This window comes from Opisthocomus hoazin, chromosome 1, assembly GCF_030867145.1.
Source record: "Opisthocomus hoazin isolate bOpiHoa1 chromosome 1, bOpiHoa1.hap1, whole genome shotgun sequence".
NCBI classification, from domain to species: domain Eukaryota; kingdom Metazoa; phylum Chordata; class Aves; order Opisthocomiformes; family Opisthocomidae; genus Opisthocomus; species Opisthocomus hoazin.
In genome coordinates this window covers 27939524-27963877 of record NC_134414.1, presented here as the reverse complement: position 1 = coordinate 27963877, position 24354 = coordinate 27939524, and the positions used below count along the sequence as shown (strand labels likewise).

At 37.5% G+C, this 24354-nt stretch overlaps 1 protein-coding gene across 4 annotated transcripts in view; it reads right to left on the bottom strand.

Moving 5' to 3' along the window:
• Positions 1-960: 960 nt before the first annotated feature.
• The window catches only part of B3GLCT (beta 3-glucosyltransferase), a 67940-nt gene continuing 44546 nt past the window's right edge, over positions 961-24354 (bottom strand). The window contains exons 8-16 of one of the 4 annotated variants that reach the window (XM_075420149.1): positions 23401-23464; positions 18955-19086; positions 16712-16781; positions 12469-12582; positions 9990-10089; positions 8898-9017; positions 5887-6031; positions 2397-2577; positions 961-2306 (exon numbers count right to left, since the gene is read on the bottom strand). In XM_075420149.1, coding sequence (XP_075276264.1) covers positions 2410-2577; positions 5887-6031; positions 8898-9017; positions 9990-10089; positions 12469-12582; positions 16712-16781; positions 18955-19086; positions 23401-23464 — 913 coding nt within the window. In that variant the 3' untranslated portion in view covers positions 961-2306; positions 2397-2409. Of the gene's footprint in view, positions 2578-5886; positions 6032-8897; positions 9018-9989; positions 10090-12468; positions 12583-16711; positions 16782-18954; positions 19087-23400; positions 23465-24354 lie in introns of all 4 variants that reach the window. The other 3 variants (XM_075420155.1, XM_075420142.1, XM_075420162.1) reach the window with 3 other exon arrangements.

The window sequence follows — 24354 nt, the reverse complement described above, 5'->3', positions numbered from 1 at the left end:
AATCCACTTGATTTTCCTTAGAAATATTAGTAGTGTTTAGGCTCATTAACGCACAATTTTGTCTTTAGGTTTCAGATAGTAACTCCCTTGCAGAGTCTTCTAAAACTCAATTTAATACAGAAGGCTTCACATCTTGTTTTCAGAAACTCTCTGGGATCCTCTGCTGAAAAAAAGATCTTAAATTTTTTAGTTCATGGACTACAAGGTCACTTTTGTCATGCTGCTGCTAGGGTTGCATATCACTAGCTGTCTCAGAAGTCAGAGTTTTGGGGGCAGAATACTAGATTAAATTACTGCTTCATTGCTTTCAAAACTATGAAGATGGGAATCGGAAGTCTAATGCTTACTAATACCTCCAGAATCCTTGTAGTAAAATGCAGAGCTAACGGCAAAAGAAAAGATGGACTTTAAGACAGCCACTACCACATCTGTCAGACCAGAAGTAAAAGTCTGAGTAAGCAAGCAATGAATGAGTTGATGGCTCCCAATCTCTCAGTAAGACAGAAGCCTTGAAGTGCAACACAGCATGCACCCAAAGCTAGCTGTCTTTGCCTGACCTGTTCTGCCTCCACAGGGCCCAAGGAGATATGGAATATCACCAGTTTGAAGTTGGAAGTGATTGGACTACGTTGCAAGACCTTCGGTGAATCTGATAATGACATATAATCTGTGATAGCATCAAGAGCATCAAGATTCCCAATCATAAGAGGTGTCTGCTCCAAAAGCATTTTTCATTTGCAGAAAACTAGAGACTTGAAAATTAACCTAATCTGGGAAGCTTGTCAGGACAGAATATTAAAAAAAAAAAAGTTTAAGCTGTCTTTTAGTACAATGATGACAGAATACTATTCAGGTGATAAAATTACAAGACAGGTGCTTAAATAATCCTGTACTCAGTTTGCAAAGAGGAAGAAGGCAAAGAAGGCACAAAAGGTTAAAGAAGAATACTTTTATTCAGCTTTCAGCTCTCACAGTTCTAAACAGCAAACATAATTAACAATTCACCCATGGTGCCGGAGAACATAGTCTTGGTATCAGTAAAATGTCTACTGTTTAAGGCACTGATAGGGGGAAGAAAACAGGAAAAAGACATAACACGGATTGCTCCTATTTAATCAGAATTTGCATCTACTATGAATATGTGCTTGCTATTCAAATGCTTAAAATTCCACAAGCTACCTTCGCAAACAAATATTTATACAACTTCACCAATTACTGAAACGGGAATCAGTAGCTCCCCTGCTTTGACTTTAAGAGCAAGTATTGCATTACTTTGGAGTGGAATAAATTTATAACCTACTGAAAGAAAACAAAACACAAATTACTTCAGCAGTATGGCTTTAAGACCCTGTATTTGGTTACAATATAGCAAGTGAAGTTAAATAACAGCATACAAGAGCCATATACTGTCATCTTAAAAGGAGAAGTTCTACAGTATAAAATTTAGGTTAGAACATACTAAAGCCAGTTTTTGTACAAAGATTTTTACAAAACTGAATTACTTAAAGAAAAAAATCAAGAACATCTTAAATATGATTCAGTCTTTACATGTTGTATGCATAAAATTACTTATCTTGATGATATAAATTAGGAATACTACAAACTTTTTAAAGCTGGCATCCATATACTACTGAAATGCACACATCAGAAACACTGAAGTGTTAGTTCTGCAACAATCCTTAAGAGTCGCATTTATACTTGCCAAATAGATACACAGTGACTTAGGTTTCTAAAAGAGCCACAGTGACCTCCCGTGGCCACTGAAGAAATCCCTGTTCTTAACCTTTGTTTCGATTTTGAACATGACATTCCTCACAAATGCCAATAAACTGAAAAGGTACAACAGCGGTTCATGCTTGGCCCCTCTGTCCCAGGAAACTACAGTGTTACTATCTGAACATGGCCTTCACAAAGGCTAGCTCCTGGTCACAGAAACAGTCATGTCTCCTCTCTCATTTACCAAGAACCTGTTCAGAGCCGTTTAGAGAACTGTTTTCTGGAGGTCAGTGAGAGATGATGTTCAACAGATGTTCAACACATGCTCTGCATTAGGCTCCCAAATACATAACTTCAGCTTTTGAGAGAACAAAGGAATGAAATGTAAATTGACGCTGTCTGACTCCAAGCCCAAACCACAACACAGATGAAGTTGCACGAGACATTTTAAATGTGTGTCAAGTTCATTGGTATAGAAAGTTCAAAAACATTTTAAGAAACCAAGTGTAACAAAAGAATCCAGAAGTCAGTCAGCTGCCTTCTTCCACTGCTCCGAAGAAATGTAACAAACAGGACCAAAACATTGTCTGCTATGTCATGAACAGATAAATAATGTGAGAACACCACAAAAATCACAGTAGTGACTGTCTCTCATCTGCAGTACATTAATCAACACTTACATTCTTCTGCTGCTTATAAATCCTCTCTGTTATATCCAACTTTCTTTCCATTAAGTGGCTCTTCTGTGTCTGGTGCCAGCCATGTGAAATACACCTTCACTGGATCAATATTCCAATGCTTGTGAAATGATACTGGAATTTGGTGAGAAAGGTAGTCTTTCGGGTAGTCCATTGGCCTTGCCTAAGATGGAAGAATAAACCAAACCCACTTGTACTCTGTGATGAAGAATAGTTTCAGAACAAGAAAGTATCACTGTTCAACGGCCTCTGTATCAGAACAAAGCAACGTGGCATTGACAAAACACAGAAGATGATAACAAATTCTGTTAAATCAATTGATAGGCATTAGTTTGCATCTTCAACTCGCGGTGCAGTCACCACGCTGTGAAGCACACTGATACTAAATATGCCCTATTTCTCAGGATGAAATGGTCACCATCTACGAAAGCAAGTGACAAACAGTGTAGTTTGTATTGCAGCTTTTTAAATATACCGTTTTGGTTCAATAATGATAAAATTAATTTAAGTAATATTCTCTTGCTCCTCCTCTTAATGAGAGTTGCCAGCACTGCCAGTGTGATTGTAGGATCCTAATAAGGCCTAATAAGCTGAAATAATGAAGTTTTATGATGGGGAAAGCTTACCAAGTGCAGGAAATACAGTGGTGCCAGAAAACCGCATTGTTATTCTTTACCAAGTTACATCAAAATAGACAGAATTACAACGCAGCTACATGATGCCGTTGCCTTCTTAATGCACCAAGCGCGTTTCATTTCCTCTGACAGTTTAATGGCATGTAAGTGCATCATTGTGTGAAGAACCCCACCTGTAGTTGTCCCTGGTAAAATAACTTGATTTTGCCATTGTAAATAGAGTTTTTGTAAATAGAAAGGCACGAAAGGCACACATTTGTTTTTTTCTACATTTAAAACACAAGAAGAAAATTGACTGAATTGGGTACTGAACCACTGATTTTATGCCTCAGCCAGTAACTGATTTAATACTGCTCACTTCACCTACTTACGCGGTATTAATGAATTCTACATGCTACATTCTTCATGCAGTTCTGCATACACTCCAGTCATAAATTAGGCAACAGAATTTCACATGAAGAAATCTACATGTGTTGGGTTTTTTTTTTTTTTTTTTTACATGTAAACCTCAGAATCCTTATTTTAAAAAAATTCACTGGAGAAATCAAGAGGGAGCCTATATTCAAGACTTTTGAAAAAAAAATTTAATAAACATTCCAAAAACCTGAAGAATGTAATTTGGATAGTTTTTAGATATCTGAGACCAAAGACTTTTGCTGTTTGAAAATCAATCAGGTTTTTATTGAGCTACAGACAAAATATTGGTGTTTCGGTAATTCTAAAAGAATGAGATCTGCTCTAATAACTACAATTATTATTACACTACTAAGAATCACACTGCTTTTTAGATGATTAAAAAATAAATTCCTCAAATTTCTTCTTCCTTATATTTTGTGGGATCAATTACTGTAATATTTACTTCTTTTTTTTGTGCTAGAATTTGTGTCTGGTATTCTACGAAAGCCAAATATGTTGCTCTTGCCCTGATTTTATATTTTAAGAACACAGTCCTGGCTGCTACTCAACATGGGAAGGTTCCTGTTCTCTTTAAGAGTCTCATCATGGCAAAAGCCTCTGGAACAGGTTACAGAATACACAATCTGCCTTAGCATAGAGCAAACAGGAAACCCGCAAGAGCGAGCAAATACTGTTACATCACAGACACACTAAGAATGAAGATACCTTTGCTTATGTTTCATAATATATACTCAGTACAATTTTGGATTCATGTACTTCAGGGAACATTGTACATCACAATATCTCAATCAAGTCTTTAAAAAGGAATTTTCTGGTTGACAGAAAATCCAATTTGGGTTTTCTTATTTTTAAAATATTTGTTGCATAATAGTGGAATTAGTAGAACAAGCACACTCAGTTTTGACTCAGTAGTTTTTCCCCCAGGGTTAATTTTTGCTCAAGGTATGTTAAATTAGAATTTGTTATGAGCAACAGTAAAGATCAATTACAATTCAAGTGTTATTTTCGATGTGGAAAATGAAAATGCTAGGATTTGACTTTCAAAGCGATTCAGTATCAAATGCACACCATTAAGGAAGTGCTTTATTTTGTTGTATAACGGCTGTTCCTACAAATCCAGAAAATAAGTTCTGTTCTTTCCAACTCTCCTTTATTAAGGTGGTTGTTTTTTTAAACACACATGTGTGCAAGCACAAACTATCAACTGTTGATTTTCTAAGATGCATTACTTGCTTTCTTTCACACTTATACTGAAAGGAGTAAGCAATGATAAACAAAACAGGAAAGTAAACAGATATAATTTTTTTTTTAATATGGACAAGGAATTAAAATATTGCATAGCGTGTTCTCAGTCTTCCCATTTCTCTAAATAGTAAATGTAATCAGAAAGAAAATACTAATATAGGAAAACCTGGTAATTTGAATAGCAAACTTTTCCCACCACTGACAGCTGCTTTGAATTACATAGTAATTCACTAATTTTCAGGTAGCCTATTATCTTAATCTCAGTTCATATTCAGATACACATGTCTTCCCAGTTTTTAAACTAGATTAACACCTGAAAAATATTGAAAACTACAATGATTTAAATGCCGATTTAAAAAAAAAATGCACTGTTTGGGAAAAATCGTAAGTGGTGCTTCTCTTTAACACCATGGGAGGAAGGTAAAGTGTTTATTTGGTTTGCAAGGCAGCAAATCTCACTGGCACTCCATGCATCATGTTTTCCACTGTGACACTGCAGTTACATTGTTAAATATTCTGGAAGACACAAACAAGATTCAAATCTATTCCAGCCCACTTCTCCCAAGTTGGAGAATACACTCACAAGAAAATTATGCTTCGTGACCTCTTTTTCCCTTGTGCTAGCACATGGCAATTTATCGTATTTATATCACTCTTCAGAATCCACCACAAACGCAACAGTTCTGGGAATACTTTTACATTTTGTATCTTCACTAATGAGATACTTCAGAATAGTAAACACTGAATCAACAGAAAAATTGGATAAGCAGAGAAGACAAATTTACAGAAAATTTTCAGTCAGTGCTCCATTACCTGATGAAAAAATTGTTGTAGGCTGGTTTTTTTTTTCTTTTCTTAGAGGACATATCACAAGTATTTAAACTATGTGGCTCTTAATTCCATTTTTTTTTCAAAGTTCCCACCTCTGACTGCATTTTTTATAAAACGTAGTCATAGGGTAACTGAAGTATCTTATAAACTGTTAAAGCATTGTAGTAATCCATGCTTTGAGAATATTATTTGCTTGATCAAACTTGTTCTGGAGACAAAGTATAGCAGCAGTATCTTGGTTACAGTTATTACGCATTGATCAAGTCTGCAATATTTATGAGTCCTATGTGTATACTTAAAAGAATAAAATGTATTGTAAATACTAGTAAAAATAACTCTCTGACCTGATGGAAAAGGGGACTGTGTGTTATAGGGATTCCTAAGCCACTGAAACACATCCCAAGGACCATATCATCAGGCGCGTCCATGCTATAACACCGGCACTTACTAGCAAGTAGTTTCTGAACAGCTATTCTGCTGAAAACCATCCTGAATTAAAAAAACAAATGAAATGTATAAGACAACAGCTACTAGAGAAGCCAAATGACTGTAATTAATAAATATTGCTAAATGGAATAAAACTGCGAGACAAAATGTAGCCCTCTGGCACGACATACCTGAAATTTCAAACTTTGAGAAGTCAGTACTGACAAGTAATGCAAGAAGCATTTTCTGAAATATAACTACTTTATATAGTGAAATTATATTTATATAAATACCAATTACGCCAATTGTTGTTATTCCAACAATTTCTTAGCTAGCCACCATTCTTGCCACAGCTGATTACTCCTTCTAAATTTGCCCAGGACTTTAAATGGATATTCTCCTCTATCTTACTCAAATCTATGTTCAGTTAGCTATTATGTAGCAATTAAATAAACTCTAAACCTTAACTGTCATTCCTTGAATCGTCTGTTACAGAGTTCACTCCATAAGCGAAAAATGTTCCTTGAAGCCATTGCAAGGCTCTTCTGTTCATCCTAACTTTCTTGGTCATCTAAATACCAACCACAGCCTGGTGCTGCTAGACTATCACTAAAATAAACCTTCAATGGACCAGAAATATGGTATGTCTTAAATTCAACAGCTAAGGGAATATACTCTTGCCTAATACTCCATAGCTGCCTTTTGTGAAGGCACATCATCCACCCAGTCTGGTCAGAATACAGGGTACTCTAGCTACTACAAGTTATATTAATAAGATTTGCACTCTGAAATTGCTACATGTCTTGAAGAGTTCATTCACTATACGACAATCCTTTGCTTGACACCAGGACACAGCAACACTTCTACAGATACCGAATGCTAAGGCAAAAAGACTGACCTGAGAATATTGTCAGATTAAAGTTGTAAAATACTCCACCACTATCATTGAAACTTTGAAGGCTGCATGTGTCATAAAAAGAAAAAAAACAAGAGAGCACCATAGGAAGTTGTATCTCAGTATGTTATCCCAAAAGTGGGATCGTTTACCCGGTGTGTGATACACCAATATACACACAGAGCAGAGGTACTGTTTTAGTGCGTATTTGAGCAGATTTGGGTGCTAGGTGGTAATTCCAGAAAGCTAGCACACCACTTAGCAGAGTCATAAGGACTACATACTCTTACAAAAACAAATTACTCGTTACATTCTGATTAGGTCATTGTGTTACACACTCATCTTCAGGGTATATTCCTTCCTTACTTAACTACATGTGCTCACAAGCTGGGGGGGTGCAGTCTTTTTGGTTCTGAACTGAGTCGGTGGTTGCAATCTCCCCCTGCTGCCTTTACCTTTTTCCTAGTTACCCTAGATTTTTGTTGACTTCATGCTTCTTCAGCAGTCATCCAGCTTTTAGCACCTTCTGGGCAGGATGTTCCCCTTTTATCAGTCCGCTAGCTCCTCTTCAAGGGCATGGTCGTTTGTAAGGCATGCATTGTCTACAGAGCAGTCAGGCTTAAATTAAACACTGCCACTATGACCTAAGCCTTTCTGATTGAGATCAAGTACTCAGGTCAAATAGAGAAGGAATAGTAAGTCAGAGTCTTGGGAAAAAAGGGGAAAAAAAAAAAAAAAAAAGGAGCTGGGACTTGTGACCAGCATGTGTCTGTTGCTACACAGAAAGTGTGAGGTAAACTGCGCACAATTGTGGAATATACTTGCTAGCTGATTATCTGGACTGTGTGCCTTCCGTTACATAGAATTCTTCACTTACAACAAACCTCAAAACTAGGTTATAGATCTGTGCCTCTATCTGCTCAAGCCTGAGAATGAAAACAAACCTCAAACTTCCACATCTAGATGACAGAATAGCAACTAAGCAATAAACACTAAAAATATATAGAAGTATAGGACTGGTAACCAACAAACCAGTAAAAAAGATTTGTTTCTTAACTGAGACATAAATCCTACTTAAGTAAGATCTTATGCAGCTATGCAAAACAATGAGAAAGCCAGTGAATTGATTTTTACTTATTCATGGATGTACAATGATCTAGTAAGTTATTCTGGCCATTACTTTTCACAGAGAAAGACACTAAGGACATTCAGACGTCCACCCTACTTGCTTTAGACACACAAGACAGACAGATCAGTCTTAAGGTGGTTCTTATTGCTATATGAGCCAACCTGAAAGTTCACATCCACGTTAATTTAAACCAAATTTTGCATACAATAGGGACCCCTGTGTTGGATGCGTTAAAATCAACCCACAACGATCTCTTTCTATGAGAAACTATTTTCCAGGACATCAACATCAAACTCCTTGTGCAACCATCTCTCCTTAATCATCCCATGAAGTTCAAAAACAGAAGAAGAGTCATCATCATTTTTCTCCATGCTTGGACAAAGAAAGGGAACAGGAAGGAATATTTTCAGCATGGCACTTTGTATCACTAGGTGTGCTGCTTCAGGTGCTCCTGCAAACTCCACAACAGTGCAGATCACAAATCTTTTTTAAGCAACTATCGCAATTGTCTCTGCTTCTTACACTTTGAATCACATCGTAAGATGGTCTCTGAGCATGCAGAATGAATTCTATCAGATGACACAAAGCTGCATGACATGCACCAGGAGAACCTGTGGTGCAGGTAACGGTAACAGGCACTCAGTTCACAGGAGCAGTCAAGCTAAAATGACCTCCCTGAAATACGCGTGGTCCTCAGCACCAACTGCTTTGCTCTACAAATCTGTTCCCAATGGGCCGCACAACTTCTTACTAGTTAGGACATTTGGGTGTTCGAGCATCACTACATTTTAATCGTACTAGGAAACATTACTATTTCTGATGAAGCTGATTTGTGTCGTAATTCAAAACATTTGCATTCAAAGCAGGGACTGATGTAAATCTCAGTAGGAGTTTAAGCAAATTACCCTCCTCCACCAGTGATATAACTGTATCCTCCTGTTCCCAAGCCGTAACCGTAACGCTCTCCAAGAAATACTGGTTCATTTGGGTCATAGCAGCTGAGCAATTTTCGGAGTCTGAAGATACTGTAATATGAAAATCCATTAAAAAAAAAAAGTCATGTAGACATTAATTTTAAAACAGACATTGCTAGCCTAAATGGGATTCTAGTAAATAGCACAAAAATGATGGGAGAAATTCAGAAATTCTACAAAAAAAAAGAGACACAAACTTTTAAACAAAAATTTATGATGGGTTATTTACTATGAGCTATGATCGCTAAATTTGGTCAAATGATGAATCAATTAGCTTAAAATATTTTTCTGAAGAAGCAGACAAAGTTTCTTAGCAAAAACGAGTCTCATCTCAGAGAAAACATGAAATTATTTTTTCCAAAGAAAGATCTTTGCAAATTTATCTTTTCTCTCTAGGAACTGAAAACGAAAAGGTAGATGCAGTTATATAAATATTGCTTTATCTACAATTATAGCCTCTTCCAAATTCTTCTTCTGTCACAAGTTTTAATGTAAAGTATTGCCTTGAACCACTTACGCGCATGTCTATGATCATGCAATCCTGCTGGTGGATCACTGTGCCTTATTTTGCTTATACTGCAGTGTCAGTTTTCATGTGAATGGGATCTAATTTTCTAACAAACACCGCTCTGAGTGGCTCTGACAACTGACCTACCTTACACAACCTTTCTTCTGGCACATTTATGTGAGGCACACATCTTAGAAAGTGTCTTAGAAAATTACTAAAACCAATCAATCAGCTCAGATGTACCTACAGCGAAGAATCACAAGGTGTAATCATACTCAGACTATATGATTACATAGTAACACTAATATGCATAGTTTTTATCAAGTTACAAGATTACATCGTTTTTAATATCAGTCAAGGAATGCTGAAGGAAAGTGACATTTTTTCCTTAAAGGAGTATACAGCTATATAACTAACAACACAGCTGTATCCCTAAATACAGAAGAAGAGCTTAATATTGCTAAAACTCCGATCAATACGAACAGTGGTAATTCCTGCAGTATTGCAATGTATACCTTATCAGTGTGTCATCATCCACTATGACTAACCAAGGAGTTCTTGGAGAGCTATGATTCAAAAACCTTTCCAAAATGGCAAAAGTTTTCCCACAATGACCTAAAGGAAGAGAAATAACAGAATATACACACTTATATCAAGTGAGATTTTGTAATAAACAATTATTCATGAATTACATAAATACTTTACTGCACAATGCAAAACATTTCGGAAATGACTGGCAAAATATTGGAGATACAAGTTTAAATTACATCCTTCGTTGTGCTGAATGGCATTTGTACAAATTGTTCCAACACAATTATTGCTTTCTATGCAGGAACATACTTTTGAAGGATGTTGAAATATGCAAATTCTTTGAATTATGGAACCCTGAAAAATAAGTCATATTCCAGCTGTTAAGCTGTTGGACAATACTGGGTAAACTGCTACTCTTAAGATTCCAAAACCATAAAATGAGGAGACTAGGACAGAAACATGTTCTGCAAAAATACACCAAGATATTTTCATAGTATTTCATGATGCACCAGGCAGGTCCATTGCTTTTGTATAAATATTAAGTCTACATGAATCTACCATAATCATCACTAGCAACTCAGATGCTGGTAACTTTCCCTGAGGAAAAGTCTTAACATTTATTACAAGACTGTAATTAAGTTGAGTGGTAAAACACCCTTTCCTGGGAGTTGAGAAGTGAAACACCCTTGTTCAGGATGAACAGGACAACAGAAACAGAATTTTCAGACTTCTACTGAATCTTTTTTTAGATCTCAGAAAAATCTAATTGAAAGCAATTTTATCCATCTAGGTTACAGTTCACTGTCTAAAGCAATTATCACTATGTTCTGGTTTCGGCTGCCGCCGGCAACAAAACCGCCATGCGGCCGCCCCTCCCCCCGCCGGGGCGCGGAGGAGAATGGAAAGAAACAGGCAGAAACCGGTGGGTCGGGATAAGCGCAGTTTAACAGAACAGCAAACAGAGGAAACAGGAACAACAACGATACAGATAAGGAGAAAACACGACACAAACCGCACAACCCAGAGAGCCGTTCTCTCGGACCGCACCGCCGCTGAGCCCTCCCGAGCCGCGAGTGAGTCCCCGCCGCGCCGCCCCCCCCCCCCGGAACCCAGCGTGAGGCACATGGTATGGAATACCGGGCTCTGTTTGGCCAGGTGGGGTCAGCCCGCCCAGCTGTGCCCCTTGCTGGAGTCCGGTGAAAATTAACCCTGTCCTGGCCGAACCCAGGACACACTATTACAATCACTAAAGAAGCATCAAAAAATAAAGATAGGATATTATATTTGAAGCTATTTCCAGTTAAAATATTTTTTTGAGAAAATGCAGTAACTTTCTGCTTAAGAGATGAGGGAAGTCCTGGCTTTGCCGATTTTGTGAAACCATGATCTTAATGCAAACTGATACATGAACATCTAAAAAATTAAAACCAGGATTTCTATATTATATTCCATCATGAAAGATGGACAAAAAGAGTATTAGAGCAAACTCTGCACAATCTGTTTAGTTTAGAACACCAGTAGCCTACAGGCCCTACTGGTCCTCTCAGCAAGGCTCACAGGCTGAATGTGGAAGGTCCATTCCCCCCGGTCTGACTCGAACTACTGGGCACGGCTTTGACAGATGATCCACACACGCCCAGCAGGTCGGCTACCTTCTGGAAACACTCACCGGTCACACATGTCACACTGCACCTCTGCAAATGGAAATCCCTGCCTGTCATCTCACTGCCTCTAACAGAGCCTCTGGAGGACAAAAAAAAAAGGCAGCTGGAAATAATCCAGAGATCAGAACAACTGACCTAGTGGGCCAGATAAAGATTATAGGCCACAGCTTGGACACCTCTAATTCAGGGGGTAATAGCCTGTAGCAGAGACTATAAGCCTAAATAATAAGAGTATGAGGCTAAACAATAGATCAAATGAAAGAAAAAACACTAAAATTAATAAACTCACGGAAGCCATCATATCCATAGCCTTCTCTGTTATTATCTATGCTTAAATCAAGACATACTAGGCGCAAGCATATAATATTTGAACACCATATAGCATGTAGTTTATGCTCAGTAACCAGCTGGCACTACCTGAGGTCTTTTGACATACATCTATGACTTCTGCTATTATTGACACTCTTACTCAAGATCGTCAATAACTCAAGAGTTTTTATTCCTATCCAGAGTAATAACGCCAATTTTTGTCTCTTGGAGTACATCAGTGAACCATGCTTTCATACTCACAGTATTTAGGTTTCCACAAAAAAGAACATTCTACCTACATAGGTGAACTGTATTCTCCATCCATTTCCTGTGTGGCAAAAGTATTCTTTTCGTTTGGGCTGCACAAATGTGCTACAGAAATATAGAATTTCTAAATTATATACTATACATGAAATATACATATAATCCATAAAACGCCATCTTTAGACAGTTATTTGTGCAAAACCGACAACAACGGTCAACAGCTCACCTCTGTCAGTATTAGGTATGCCTAAATCTATAGTAGGAATGGAGGCGTCTGCATAATCGCTGTAGTATTCAATAAGAGCAGCTTCTCTTTCCCAAGTCTGCTTTACGACTGGTACTGCAAAACAACCGTTGACATTGAAACATAAGTAACTTGATTAAAATCAGTACCTGATCAACATATTTATGCACCTTGTTAACTGACACATTCCTTCACATGGTAATGAAAATGCTGTTTCAAATACAGCACCATGGTTCTAAATGTTTGTTCTTTTTTCTTTCCCATAATATTTAGAGAGAAACAATTTTACATTTCTAGAAAAGCCAGTCAGGGCGGTTTTATTTATGTAGTAATAAGTTTTCTTTTAAAATATGACCATAGTTTCATTCATATTACATTGAAAACTGTGATGTTTACAGTTATGCTATCCAAAGTACGGAATTCATTACTTTTACACTTGCTGTGGTAGACTTGACAGCACACATCAGCATGAACACTATCAGAGATCAATCATTCTTCCAGTACTGAAACTGTCACATTTTAAAAACAGCACATCCAACTCTACAGCATGTAAAATATTCTGAATCAGAAATATACCAAATGCACCTTCTGAAATACTACACTTGTGTTATATACATCATATCTGACAGCAACATCATGTTAACGCTCAAAAGCACCTGTCTCTGGAGACACACTCACAGACAACATTTATAAATATCACACAACCAATTTTTATCCCATGGGGATTCTTTTCAAAGGAGGACTGCTGAATGCTTCTCTACAAGAGCAATCCTTTTCTTATGAGTTTACCTTTGGACATAAACATTTAAAATTAATCATACAAAATTCTAATAATGGTGCTATAAAATCTTGAAATTATATCCAGAAGCGAATAAATTATTGGTAATACAAAAAAAGCCAAACACCTGCAGGGTGTTTGGAAAAGAATTATGAGATTAAAATCAATTACTTTTTTCAATTTTAAAAGTTAAATGGTCAGGACTTAGATGAACAAGTGCTCTGAAATATCGTGCATCCTGCTATCATTATTTGCTTTATGTTCTTTCACACCATGCAGTAGGCCTCACTAGTGCTAGCTAGCTCTTTAAATGGAGGCAGTATTTACACAACTTTCCACTGTTGCTATATAACTCGGATGCTTGTGAACAACTCATTTTAGCCCCTTGCTGGAATCATCCATCACCTAATTTGATGTTTGCTGCCTACCTACTTGCTCGCTTTCCTCTACTCTGATCACACAGAGACTTGTACAATTTCTTATTCTTGACTGACCAACAGTTTGATAAGCATAAAACGAATTGAAAGGGGACGGTTAGGACAGAATAATAAGACCTCAATGCACTAATGGAAAGGCTTTAATATTTGGAAAAAACATAATTCCACTTCTGTAGCATTGTGAAATGGACAATACTGCTTTTAAAAGTTTTAGACACTTAAAACTGCTCTCAAATTTTTGCATTAAAGAACCCAAAGGGATGTGCAAAAAATATGTTCATACAACATGACAGTGGAATTCTGAAATGCAAAGCCAGGAATTTCACAATACATTAACTCTACCTCCTGTGTATTAAAAAGTCACATTACATCATATAACAACTGCATAATCACGCATTAATTGACAGAGAATGCCATGTAAACTTCCCCCCGCCCCAAACAGAATAAAAAACCAAAGTAGGCAGAAATTATTTTCTTATTTTGTGAAAATGTTCTATTTCAAAAGTGTTTCTCAGAAGAACAAAATCAGAAAGCTTTCAGAAAAGCCCCAATACAGAAATGTCACAGATACACAAAATGCTTCCAGCCTTCACCTGGCAGAAGAGACACACCTGTAAAGGCTGTTTCACCTTTCTCCAGCCAAGGACCTCAACCTCAGTAGGGTGGTGTACATGCAGAACTAGACTAAGCCTCTCAATTTCTTCAGTGGAGTCCTGCTTTTTTGTACAAACGCAGAAAGTTCACTGAAGCAGGGACCGGAGTCTCACCTCAGTCTAACCAGGGGGGCTACTGGCTAAAATGTCTTTCTCTTTTTCTTGCTTGTTTTGACAGAAGTGTCACCATCCAGACTAATGTCTATTGTAAACTGAATCCCACCATACTCTGTAATTTCTAACAACTCATACGTTCCAAAGAAAGAATAACTATTTGAAATTTCTGACTAGCTGTTGATGCAAATATTTATCAATACGTGATTTTTTTTTGTGATCACATGCAAGCTTTAATACCACACTACAAAGATACTTATAGAAAGCCAAGTCTAAGATCTTAATTATATTTTATTTGTGCTACTTCCAGAAACATGACACATGTTTGGAGTCTTGAAATTTTCTATATAACCATATCCGGTATTTGTAAGGAGAAGAGATGTATCTGAAGTAAATTCTGAAGTAAAATTTAGCTGCTTTTGCACATCAAATTCCAAGCCTTAAGGTTGCACTAATGTAGTTTTTGACATACAATAAAAAATGACTCACCAGGTAAAAGGAGCTCTCTGAAGCTCACATCCATTAATCTTTCAAAACCTTAAGTAAGATTATCCTCTATTGCATAACACTGGAAGCTGTGAGGAAAGTTCCAAGAATTTTCCTCAGTCTTCGACAGATGTTTCTTCAAGGATATTTATACTATCTTTTTGAAGCCTTACATTCTTTTATGACTTTCTATGTCTGGGATTTTTTCTGTTTTAATTTTGATGTAAGAAAATAAACATGGATCCTGAAAGAAAAACTCTTCAGTGAACTCCAATTACAGGACAGTCAATTTTGTTTTGTCAAAAGCTACTTTAAAGATAGCCTAATGATTAGGTGATTAAAATACCAGAAACGTGCCTCCATCAAGTGCAGTAACATTAAGATGAAAAAAAAGAGCAACTGGCAAATAGTCTAAATTTAGAAGTGACAGAACCTACAATTTTGGATGCATTAGCAAAAGCAGACTTAGTTAGGAAAAGAGCTTTTATCTTCATCCTGTCCTATGATAATAGGTGTGGCAACCCCCCTCCCCCAGTTTGGTACAACTACTAGCCATTACTTCTGCCAATCATAATCACTTTAAATTAAGCTTATGAACAAACTAAGCCTATGAACAAACTAAAGGTGACAATATTACCATACCTGGAGTATTCAAGGGCACACAAAATTATAGTAAATTCCTAGAAAGAAATCCATTCCTGAATTTCCTTATTAACAAAATGTCTAGAAGTAAACTAGAATGGACTGGTGGGTGGCATCAAGCAGGTAGAGTGTCTTCTGTTAAATCAGTGGATTTAACACTCCAAGTTTTGTGGACACCGGATCTACCTCAACTTAGCTGAGCCATATCGTGTATAGCTGAAGCTGAGTGTCTCTCTGTATCTTTATTTTCTGTGCCTCTGAGAAGGATGTTAATACTCACTAGACATATCTTATTGGGCCGTGCTAGGTTTTTTGGTTGGTTTTTTTTTTTAACCATGGATATTATGGTCATATTTTCGTGGTGACTATCATTACTTCTATAATGCTACAATTTTCAGATGAAACACGCTATAGTGTTGCACACTTAGGAGACTTGATCTGGGCCATGGCTGGGATAAAGTATTAAAGAATTTTTTTTTTTTTTACAAGAGACAAAATTTCCCATTCCAAGCACTGTAGAACACCTATGCACATCCAATTGCAGAGGGTGACAATAGAGAGAAGCAATTGGATATGCATAAGTTGTTCAATCTTTTACTGGAGGGGAGGGCAGGACAAAAGGAAGGAGGAGAGGAGAGAGTTTTCATCTTGTGCAAATTTCTAAATCCGCCACCATACAGCTGCACAATTGTCACTGCTAGAACAAGGAACAGAACTGAACCAATCGTCTGGGGGGAAACACACTGAAGGATATTAATAGTTGCTATGTTAATTAATATTACAACTGCTCCAATTTACAACAATATATGCTAACTTTATGCATATTTTAAATTTAGGTATTCAAGATTTTTGCCAACCAATCACTAATGATGAAACATCAAACGACCACAACTTTTCATCTTAAACATTTTACAGCACTCCTGAAGAACTCTGAATAGCAAAAAGAATTCTACCTAAAGAATAAGGTGTTGACAGTTCTGAAGCTTTCATGTTTCCCAGTGGATTTTGCAAAGATTTAGTCCCAAAGAGCTACAGAGACAGTGTACGTCAGCTTGGCTTTTAATTTCATAAACTATATTGCACAGAACTACTGCCTTGACTAACCAACAACTTACTTCTGTCTCCATGAAATTTCTGACATGTTTTGACAGCAACAAAGACATCTTCCTTTTTCACTGGCTCTCCCTATATGAACAGAACAAAAAACAATTTCATAATTGCAAGCTCTGCCTGTAACATTTCATAGGATATGTATGTCCATGCATATAGGGCATGGGGTGCATTAAGAAGAATGTGGCCAGCAGGTCGAGGGAGGTTCTCTTCCCCCTCTACTCTGCCCTAGTGAGAGGCCCCATCTGGAGTACTCCGTCCAGTTCTGGGCTCCCCAGTTCAAGAAAGATGAGGAGCTACTGGAGAGAGTCCAGCGGAGGGCTACGAAGATGATGCGGGGACTGGAACATCTCTCCTGTGAGGAAAGGCTGAGGGAGCTGGGCTTGTTCAGCCTGAAGAAGAGAAGGCTGAGAGGGGACCTTATAAATGCCTATAAGTATCTTAAGGGTGGGTGTCAGGAGGATGGGGCCAAACTCTTTTCAGTGGTGCCCAGCGACAGGACAAGAGGCAATGGGCACAAACTGAAGCATTAGGAAGATCCATCTGAACATGAGGAAGAACTTCTTCACTCTGAGGGTGACAGAGCACTGGAACAGGATGCCCAGAGGGGTTGGTGGAGTCTCCTTCTCTGGAGACATTCAGAACCCGCCTGGAGGAGGTCCTGTGCTGCCTGTTCTAGGTGAACCTGTGTTAGCAGGGGGGTTGGACTGGATCTCCAGAGGTCCCTTCCAACCCCCACCATTCTGTGATAAACTAGATCAGAAAATATGTTTTCACTGTATAGCATATCAAGTAGAATAGCGTACCAATAATACAGTAGAAAGTACATTTTTGCCTCTTGGAGAAACGGTCACTAGTGGTTTAAAATTCCTGAAATAACATTATTGAAATACTTTTTTCATTGATGTAGTATTCTAACATGAAATAAACAACACAAAATTAGGAAAAGAGAATGAGTAGTAGAACTTGTTGAATTAAGAACGATTCATCTGAAAAAGAATGTTTTCTTAATTTCATCACTGTAAGAACATGTTGAACTGTATCATAATTGGAAAAAGAAGCTTAAATTCTACACAGCAGGCATCTTTGAATTTTCTCAACTGTAATAACCTTTTTTATTTGTTTTCCTTTCTAGCACCTAGAATGTTGCTCTCCTGCAAGCATGGAACACTTTTTGGCCTCTAGCAACAGATAACCCATAATATCATAAATGTATTCTCCTAGAGGTGAAAGAGATGAGTGGTACTTCAATGCACCAAATACTGTATTACATTTTATCTTCAGTCTTAACGAGTTTTAGCATCCCATTTGTGAAAAAAAAAGATTATTGATACTTCAGTATCTCACAGAAATGCAAGGAGAAATATGTTATAGATCACGGGCTGCTTAAACACTGTGGTCAAGAAGGCCAATGGCATCCTGGGGTGCATTAGGAGGAGTGTGGCCAACAGGCCGAGGGAGGTTCTCCTTCCCCTTTACACTGCCCTAGTGAGGCCTCATCCGGAGTACTCTGTGCAGTTCTGGGCTCCCCAGTTCAAGCAAGAGGAGGAGCTACTGGAGAGAGTCCAGCGGAGGGCTACAAGGATGGTGAGGGGACTGGAGCATCTCTCCTATGAGGAGAGGCTGAGGGAGCTGGGCTTCTTCAGCCTGAAGAAGAGAAGGCTGAGAGGGGACCTAATATATACTTACAAATATCTCAAGGGTGGGTGTCAGGAGGATGGGGCCAAACTCTTTTCAGTGGTGCCCAGCGACAGGACAAGGGGCAATGGGCACAAACTGAAGCATTAGGAAGATCCGTCTGAACATAAGGAAGAACTTCTTCCCTCTGAGGGTGACGGCACACCAGAACAGGCTGCCCAGGGAGATTGTGCAGTCTCTTTCTCTGGAGATATTAAAGACCCGCCTGGACAAGGTCCTGTGCAGCCTGCTGTAGGTGACCCTGCTTCGGCAGGGGGGTTGGACTAGATGACCCACAGAGGTCCCTTCCAACCCCTACCATTCTGTGATTCTGTGATTCTGTGAAAAGACCCACTGAAGTATATACAATATTTGTTTGCCAGGATATATCCTGTTTCATGGAAGGCTGAAAGCATAACCAAAACTAGACAAATGCTAGAACAAACTGATTTATTTTTAACTTAATGAAAAATATTTTCTTAAGGTTTGAGAATTTTAAAGTCAAGTATTATGCATTTTAGTAACAGTATGACGTTTACTAAGCAAGTGGTATTTAAAATATGGTACTTACACAAAGTGGCAGAAAATTACTGAATGTTGTTGCACAATGATCAGCCTTGTAAGAGTTCACATCATCTGTGCAGAACTCAGGCACTGGAGTAAGATGTGGTCCTTTCCCTTTCTGCCAAATATACAGGGCAATCTACCAAAACATAAAACATTTCTATCAGTAATGAAACTGGATAAAAATTCTCAGGGCATACAAAAAAATCATATTACAGGACAAAACAGGAAAACTGAAAAATATGGGAAGCTGCAGAAGATTTGTCCCTTAGCTGATTAACTAGCTGCATACCTTACTTCTTGCTTAGGTTTCTAGAGCCAAGATGTAATTTTTCTGCTATAAAAGAAATTCTGTAGACAGACAAGTTTTAAAATTCGTTTCATGGAATTAGTTTCACAGATTCAAGCATGTCAAAACAATTCATCTTTAACTCTGATAAGAAGTGGTAGAGTGAACATGCACATCTTCTTTTAAAGTAAACAAAAATCCTTATTGTGTTGCTTTTTTAAAATTATTTTGATAATGTGGAATAGGTAGGCCTATTCATCCTATGAGGCAATTTTCAGCTTTTCGAAAGAGATCCTTTCTCTGGTGACAATTTAAAATGCTCGAAAGCAGTAATGAAATTCTGAGAAGCTGTAAAATACAACAAAGGATAATGTAACAGACATGCTATCCTATAGTGGACTCTTGTCTATTTTAAATGCAACAACAAAATAAAAGCCAGCCAAAATTTACAGAGAAAAAGGAAGAAGCAAACCAGTGATGTCTAAAGAAAATAAAAAACCACCCCTTCATATTCATATTAAATTCATAATAAAAATAATAATATTTCAATCTGTACTTCATGACACATCGACACTTAGACTTGCCAAACATTTGTACTGCAATACTTTACATGGCTTATAACTTTGCCAGACTAAGTACTCAGGCAGCAAAGTTCTACGCTGGGTGCCTATCTCAGACCAGTTAAAACATTAACTTCATTTCCTACAAAACTGTTCAGAAACTTGTAAAAACAAAATGAAGTTCTTAAAAATCTAAAAGACAGAAAATATTATCTCAGTAAGTATGTGGGTCCAGAGCTTCTCAGCCGCACTGCCATACACTCCCAATTCTGAACACTTAGTCTCTCTTGAGAACAGGCCAAAGATGTGAAAGCATCTTAGGACAAGAGCTGTTTGAGCGTGCACTCAGGATGTAGGAGATCTGGGTTCTAGTTTTGCTTCTGGCTAACTCAGTCAGAAGTTACAGCTTTCAGTTTTCAAAAGGGTTTCAAAGCCCAAGTCACCAAACTGGTTACAGATGTCTAAGTTCTAGATGACTTTTCCTGCCCACTTCATTCACATCTCAACATCCTCAGAAAATCCCAACTGTGTGGAGACACAGCTGTTTCTGGAACTTAGAGGGAATAAAACAGAAGTGCCAGTTTGTTACGGGTCCTGTTACGAGTGGAGACAAGAGAATGTAATCAAACTTCTGAAACTTAAGCTTCCAGATTTGAAAGATTTTCGACAGGGTACAGTCAAATACTAGAATACAATTAACTGATGACTTTCTAGCAAGTTGTGGATTGTAACTGGGCTGTCCTAAGTACGCATGCTCTTTTAGACCACCTCAACTGCAAAGTAAAAACATTTAGTTTGATTGTACCGGAAAGAGTTAAATTACTGTATTTTTCCTTGTAATTCAGAGGATGCAGACAACTGGGAGCTGTGAGTACACACATGGTTGCTACTACTGCTCAGCTTATAGTGACTTGCTAAACCACTGTAACTCAGCTGCAGGTTCTTTCAATACAACAAGTTTTGTAGTTTGCAAGTTCTAATTTCTCTTAGCTTCACCATTATTAAGTAGTCTGTTTATCTGGTGTTTTAACAATGCTTCTGAAAATACAGATGATCTTTGCATTACAGATGAGTTCAACAAAGCACTAAAGGGGAAGGCAGCTCTATAGCAAAGAAAATGCACAAGCAGCAGTTAAGACAAATACTGTTGATAGTGCTAGGAGCAGAGGAGGAGTATGGAAATGCCATGTAACACATACACGCATGTGGTAAGGAGCAGCCAATAAACACACATACATCTCCCAGTTTATCCTTTCGCCTTGTCACCACATTCACATTATGGATGTAAGTGGTTCTTGACCCTGCCTTGTAGCTGTAAGACTACGTAACAGCAAGAGATGGGATTTCTAAACAGCTTCCGGTACATTTTAAGTTGTATTAGTTCAGAATTCAGCTATTCAGAATTAATGTCTATCACCTGAACCAACAAAGAAGCAATGCTCCTGCAGCACAAAGAATATTTAACAGTTGTAACTTAACATGAATTATTTACGAAAGTTCATAGCGTGCTAAGATTTCCCACTGAATAACAAAATCTTCCATAGAAAGCCTTAGAACGGTGTGAAGCTATCATATTTCAGAGGTGAGGTTAGAGTGCCATTTTGGGTTATAGCACAGGATGACAGACTGTTCCTAAAACAATGGAAATCGATTTACAATAAAAAGACAAAAAATATTCTTAGTCCTAGCTCAAATCTAATGTTAAATATACAAAAAAAACCATTATTCACTTCCAGTTTTGAATAAGCATCAGGGAATATGCTATCTATAGTGCAGTTACAAAAGGTCTAAAAAACAATCTACAAATCAGCAGCAGCATGACAAAAACCCTTTACCATATTTGCAAGATAGGCCTTCCAGATGGAAAGTGATATAAATGTTATGGATATAAAAAATAGAGACTTGTAAAGTAGTAGGGCAAATAAAAACTGCTACAGAGCACAATTAAATACCAAAGATTAGAGGCACATGTTATTAGGACTTTGTCAAACTAAAACATTTCTTAAAACATTTACCGTCCCTCATAAATTTAAACATTACACACAATCATTAAAGATCACAGATTATATCCTTTGATTTGTTGTCAATCTAGATTCACACAAGGACGTAGAGATAAAAATGATTTAAGAAGGAGAAGACGGTGATTTATAAATTAAATGAGGGAGGATGGAACAGTCTCTAGGGAGACATAAGACTGTGCAGAAAGAATAACTACAGGGCTGAAGCAGGTTATCAGTGGCAATAAATTTGAAATGAAACATATGCAAAGAACTGCTAACAGAATAAGAAGTGGGTGGAAGTCATTCTGCCAGTCCCGTGATCAACTGTTTTTCATTAAGCAATCTGTGGCACTTAGAAGAAATGTCTGGTTATGTTTTTTGGTTTGTTTTTTTTTTTTCAATGACACTATGTTTAGAGGCTTCGCCAGTGCTGAGGTAGAGTGGAATCTTGGGAATATATGCATGACTTTGAGGTAACTTACAAAAAGAAGATTAACAGTGTGAAGCCCAAGGTCTTGCATTTAGAAAAATTAACAAGAGGAAAGAAACAGCTTGTTGGCTTGTTTCATATAGCAAAATGAAAGCTGAGAGGGGTCCAATTGCTTTTGAGAAATACATCAGACATCAGTCAAGGAAGGGAAACTATGTGAAAGAAAAGTGCTGGCACAAAACCAAATTCAATTAAATATGCTACCAATTTATACTGTATAAATACACTACAGATTTATGTTGGAAATGAGGAGGTTTATAACCATTGCAGAATAAAGATCTGGAACACTAGTAGCAGTTTTAAGTAAGGGTTTTTTTTCTGAGCCAGAACACAATTTATAGCTGAATTTCAGGAGTTTTAAAAAATTAAAATGAATTCAACATCACTCAGAATTTTGGGCCAAAATCAGCAAGCCTATTCCAGATTCATCCTCACCTTCAGCACAGGTTCAGGAGTTCACTTTGGTGACAGTACAACACCCTGGGCTGCACAAACATTTTGAAGGCAGAAAAAATAAAAAAGCTTCAGAAAAAGTAGCACTCATATTCTCTCAGATCTCCCCACTCCTTTCCTCCCATGTTCCTTCCAGTCAACTCACTTATTCTCTCAAAGACCTAGCGCTCATCTTTCAAAACTGTTGCAAACCAGAGGCAAAAAAAAATTTCCTGACTTCCATGCTGCAAGTTGCAGAGTTGATTGTTCACACAAGTTAGGTTCCTCAGACTATTTCACCCAAACTCCATCATATTTAGGTCTTAAGAGTCTGATTTAGAAGAGAGTGAGGCTGGCTAGTATCTGAGATACTGTTCACATCAGCTTATGCTTCACGACTTGGAAGGCTGTCTCCTTTATAGAGCAAGCCTTAGAAGATATCCTTCTGTGTACAAACATGAATGTATTCATATATGAATGCAATTTTATTCATGAATTCTTCTATGCCTGAAATATAGTTGTAAAGTATTACATACTCTAAAGGAAGGGAAAGAAATTAAAAATGCCATTGCAGTCAAACTTATTAGCAATGTCTAAGAAAAATCTAATATTTCCATTAACATTTGTCACCATTCAAATATATAGATGAGACAACTTTTTCTTTCGTAATATCACTGCTTACCTCATGCTTTAAATCTATCGTAAAGTCTGACTTGAGGGGTTCACTTTTCAACTTCTTTGCAAGCCTATACAATTAAACATGAAGACATTTACTCAAAAAAAAAATTAATCACTAGTGTATGCAGCAAAGTGTGGCTGGTATTATTAACCATCTTACTGGGGGGGGAGGGGCACTGAAATCACACTTCTGTAGTTATTGCCCCAAGAAGCACCTTGTATTTTTTCACTTCAATTTTTTTTTTTCATCTGAGCACACTGTCATGATGTTAATATTAGTTTTCAGCACACACATTTTGATACTTTCTTCCTGCCCGAGAGGAAAGTTCTCATCTGGCGTATACAGAGAATCTGGCATAACATTTTCAACAGACTGAAAGCAGCAGTGCATTTGAAGCTCTATATTGATCAGCATGTGAAACTTCAGACAGTATTCTCTTTTTGTGTATTCCAAAGCACAATATTTAGGCACTGGCAATTTATGAAAACATCAATCCTTGCTACAGCAAGATGCATTCAACTTCTGAAACCTATGAACTTTTCAAATCTCATTTAAAAACTAAGCATCTAATCTGAAATAAACATCTAGGTTGTCTCCACAGCATGAGAAACATTTCTAGAGGGCAATGCAGTCACTCTAAGATCCAGGAATAAAACTGCTGTCTGGGGGAGAATACGTTTTTAAAATGACAAGAGGTGGTATTGAACTAGTTGAACAACTAGTGCTGGACAACTATTAACTAGCTGACGTGATGTTAACTTTTAGATAGGCAGAGTGAAGCAAAATAGATCACATGTACAGAAATGATACAGATATCTATTGTTGTACCCTTGACTACTAATGAATTCTTCAGTGTTTATTTATAATAATTCTGCTTAGAATGAATGTGTACAATAATGAAGAAATGGAATTTTATCAAAGGTGTATTTTCTGGGTAAGCTTATAATGGGAGCACAA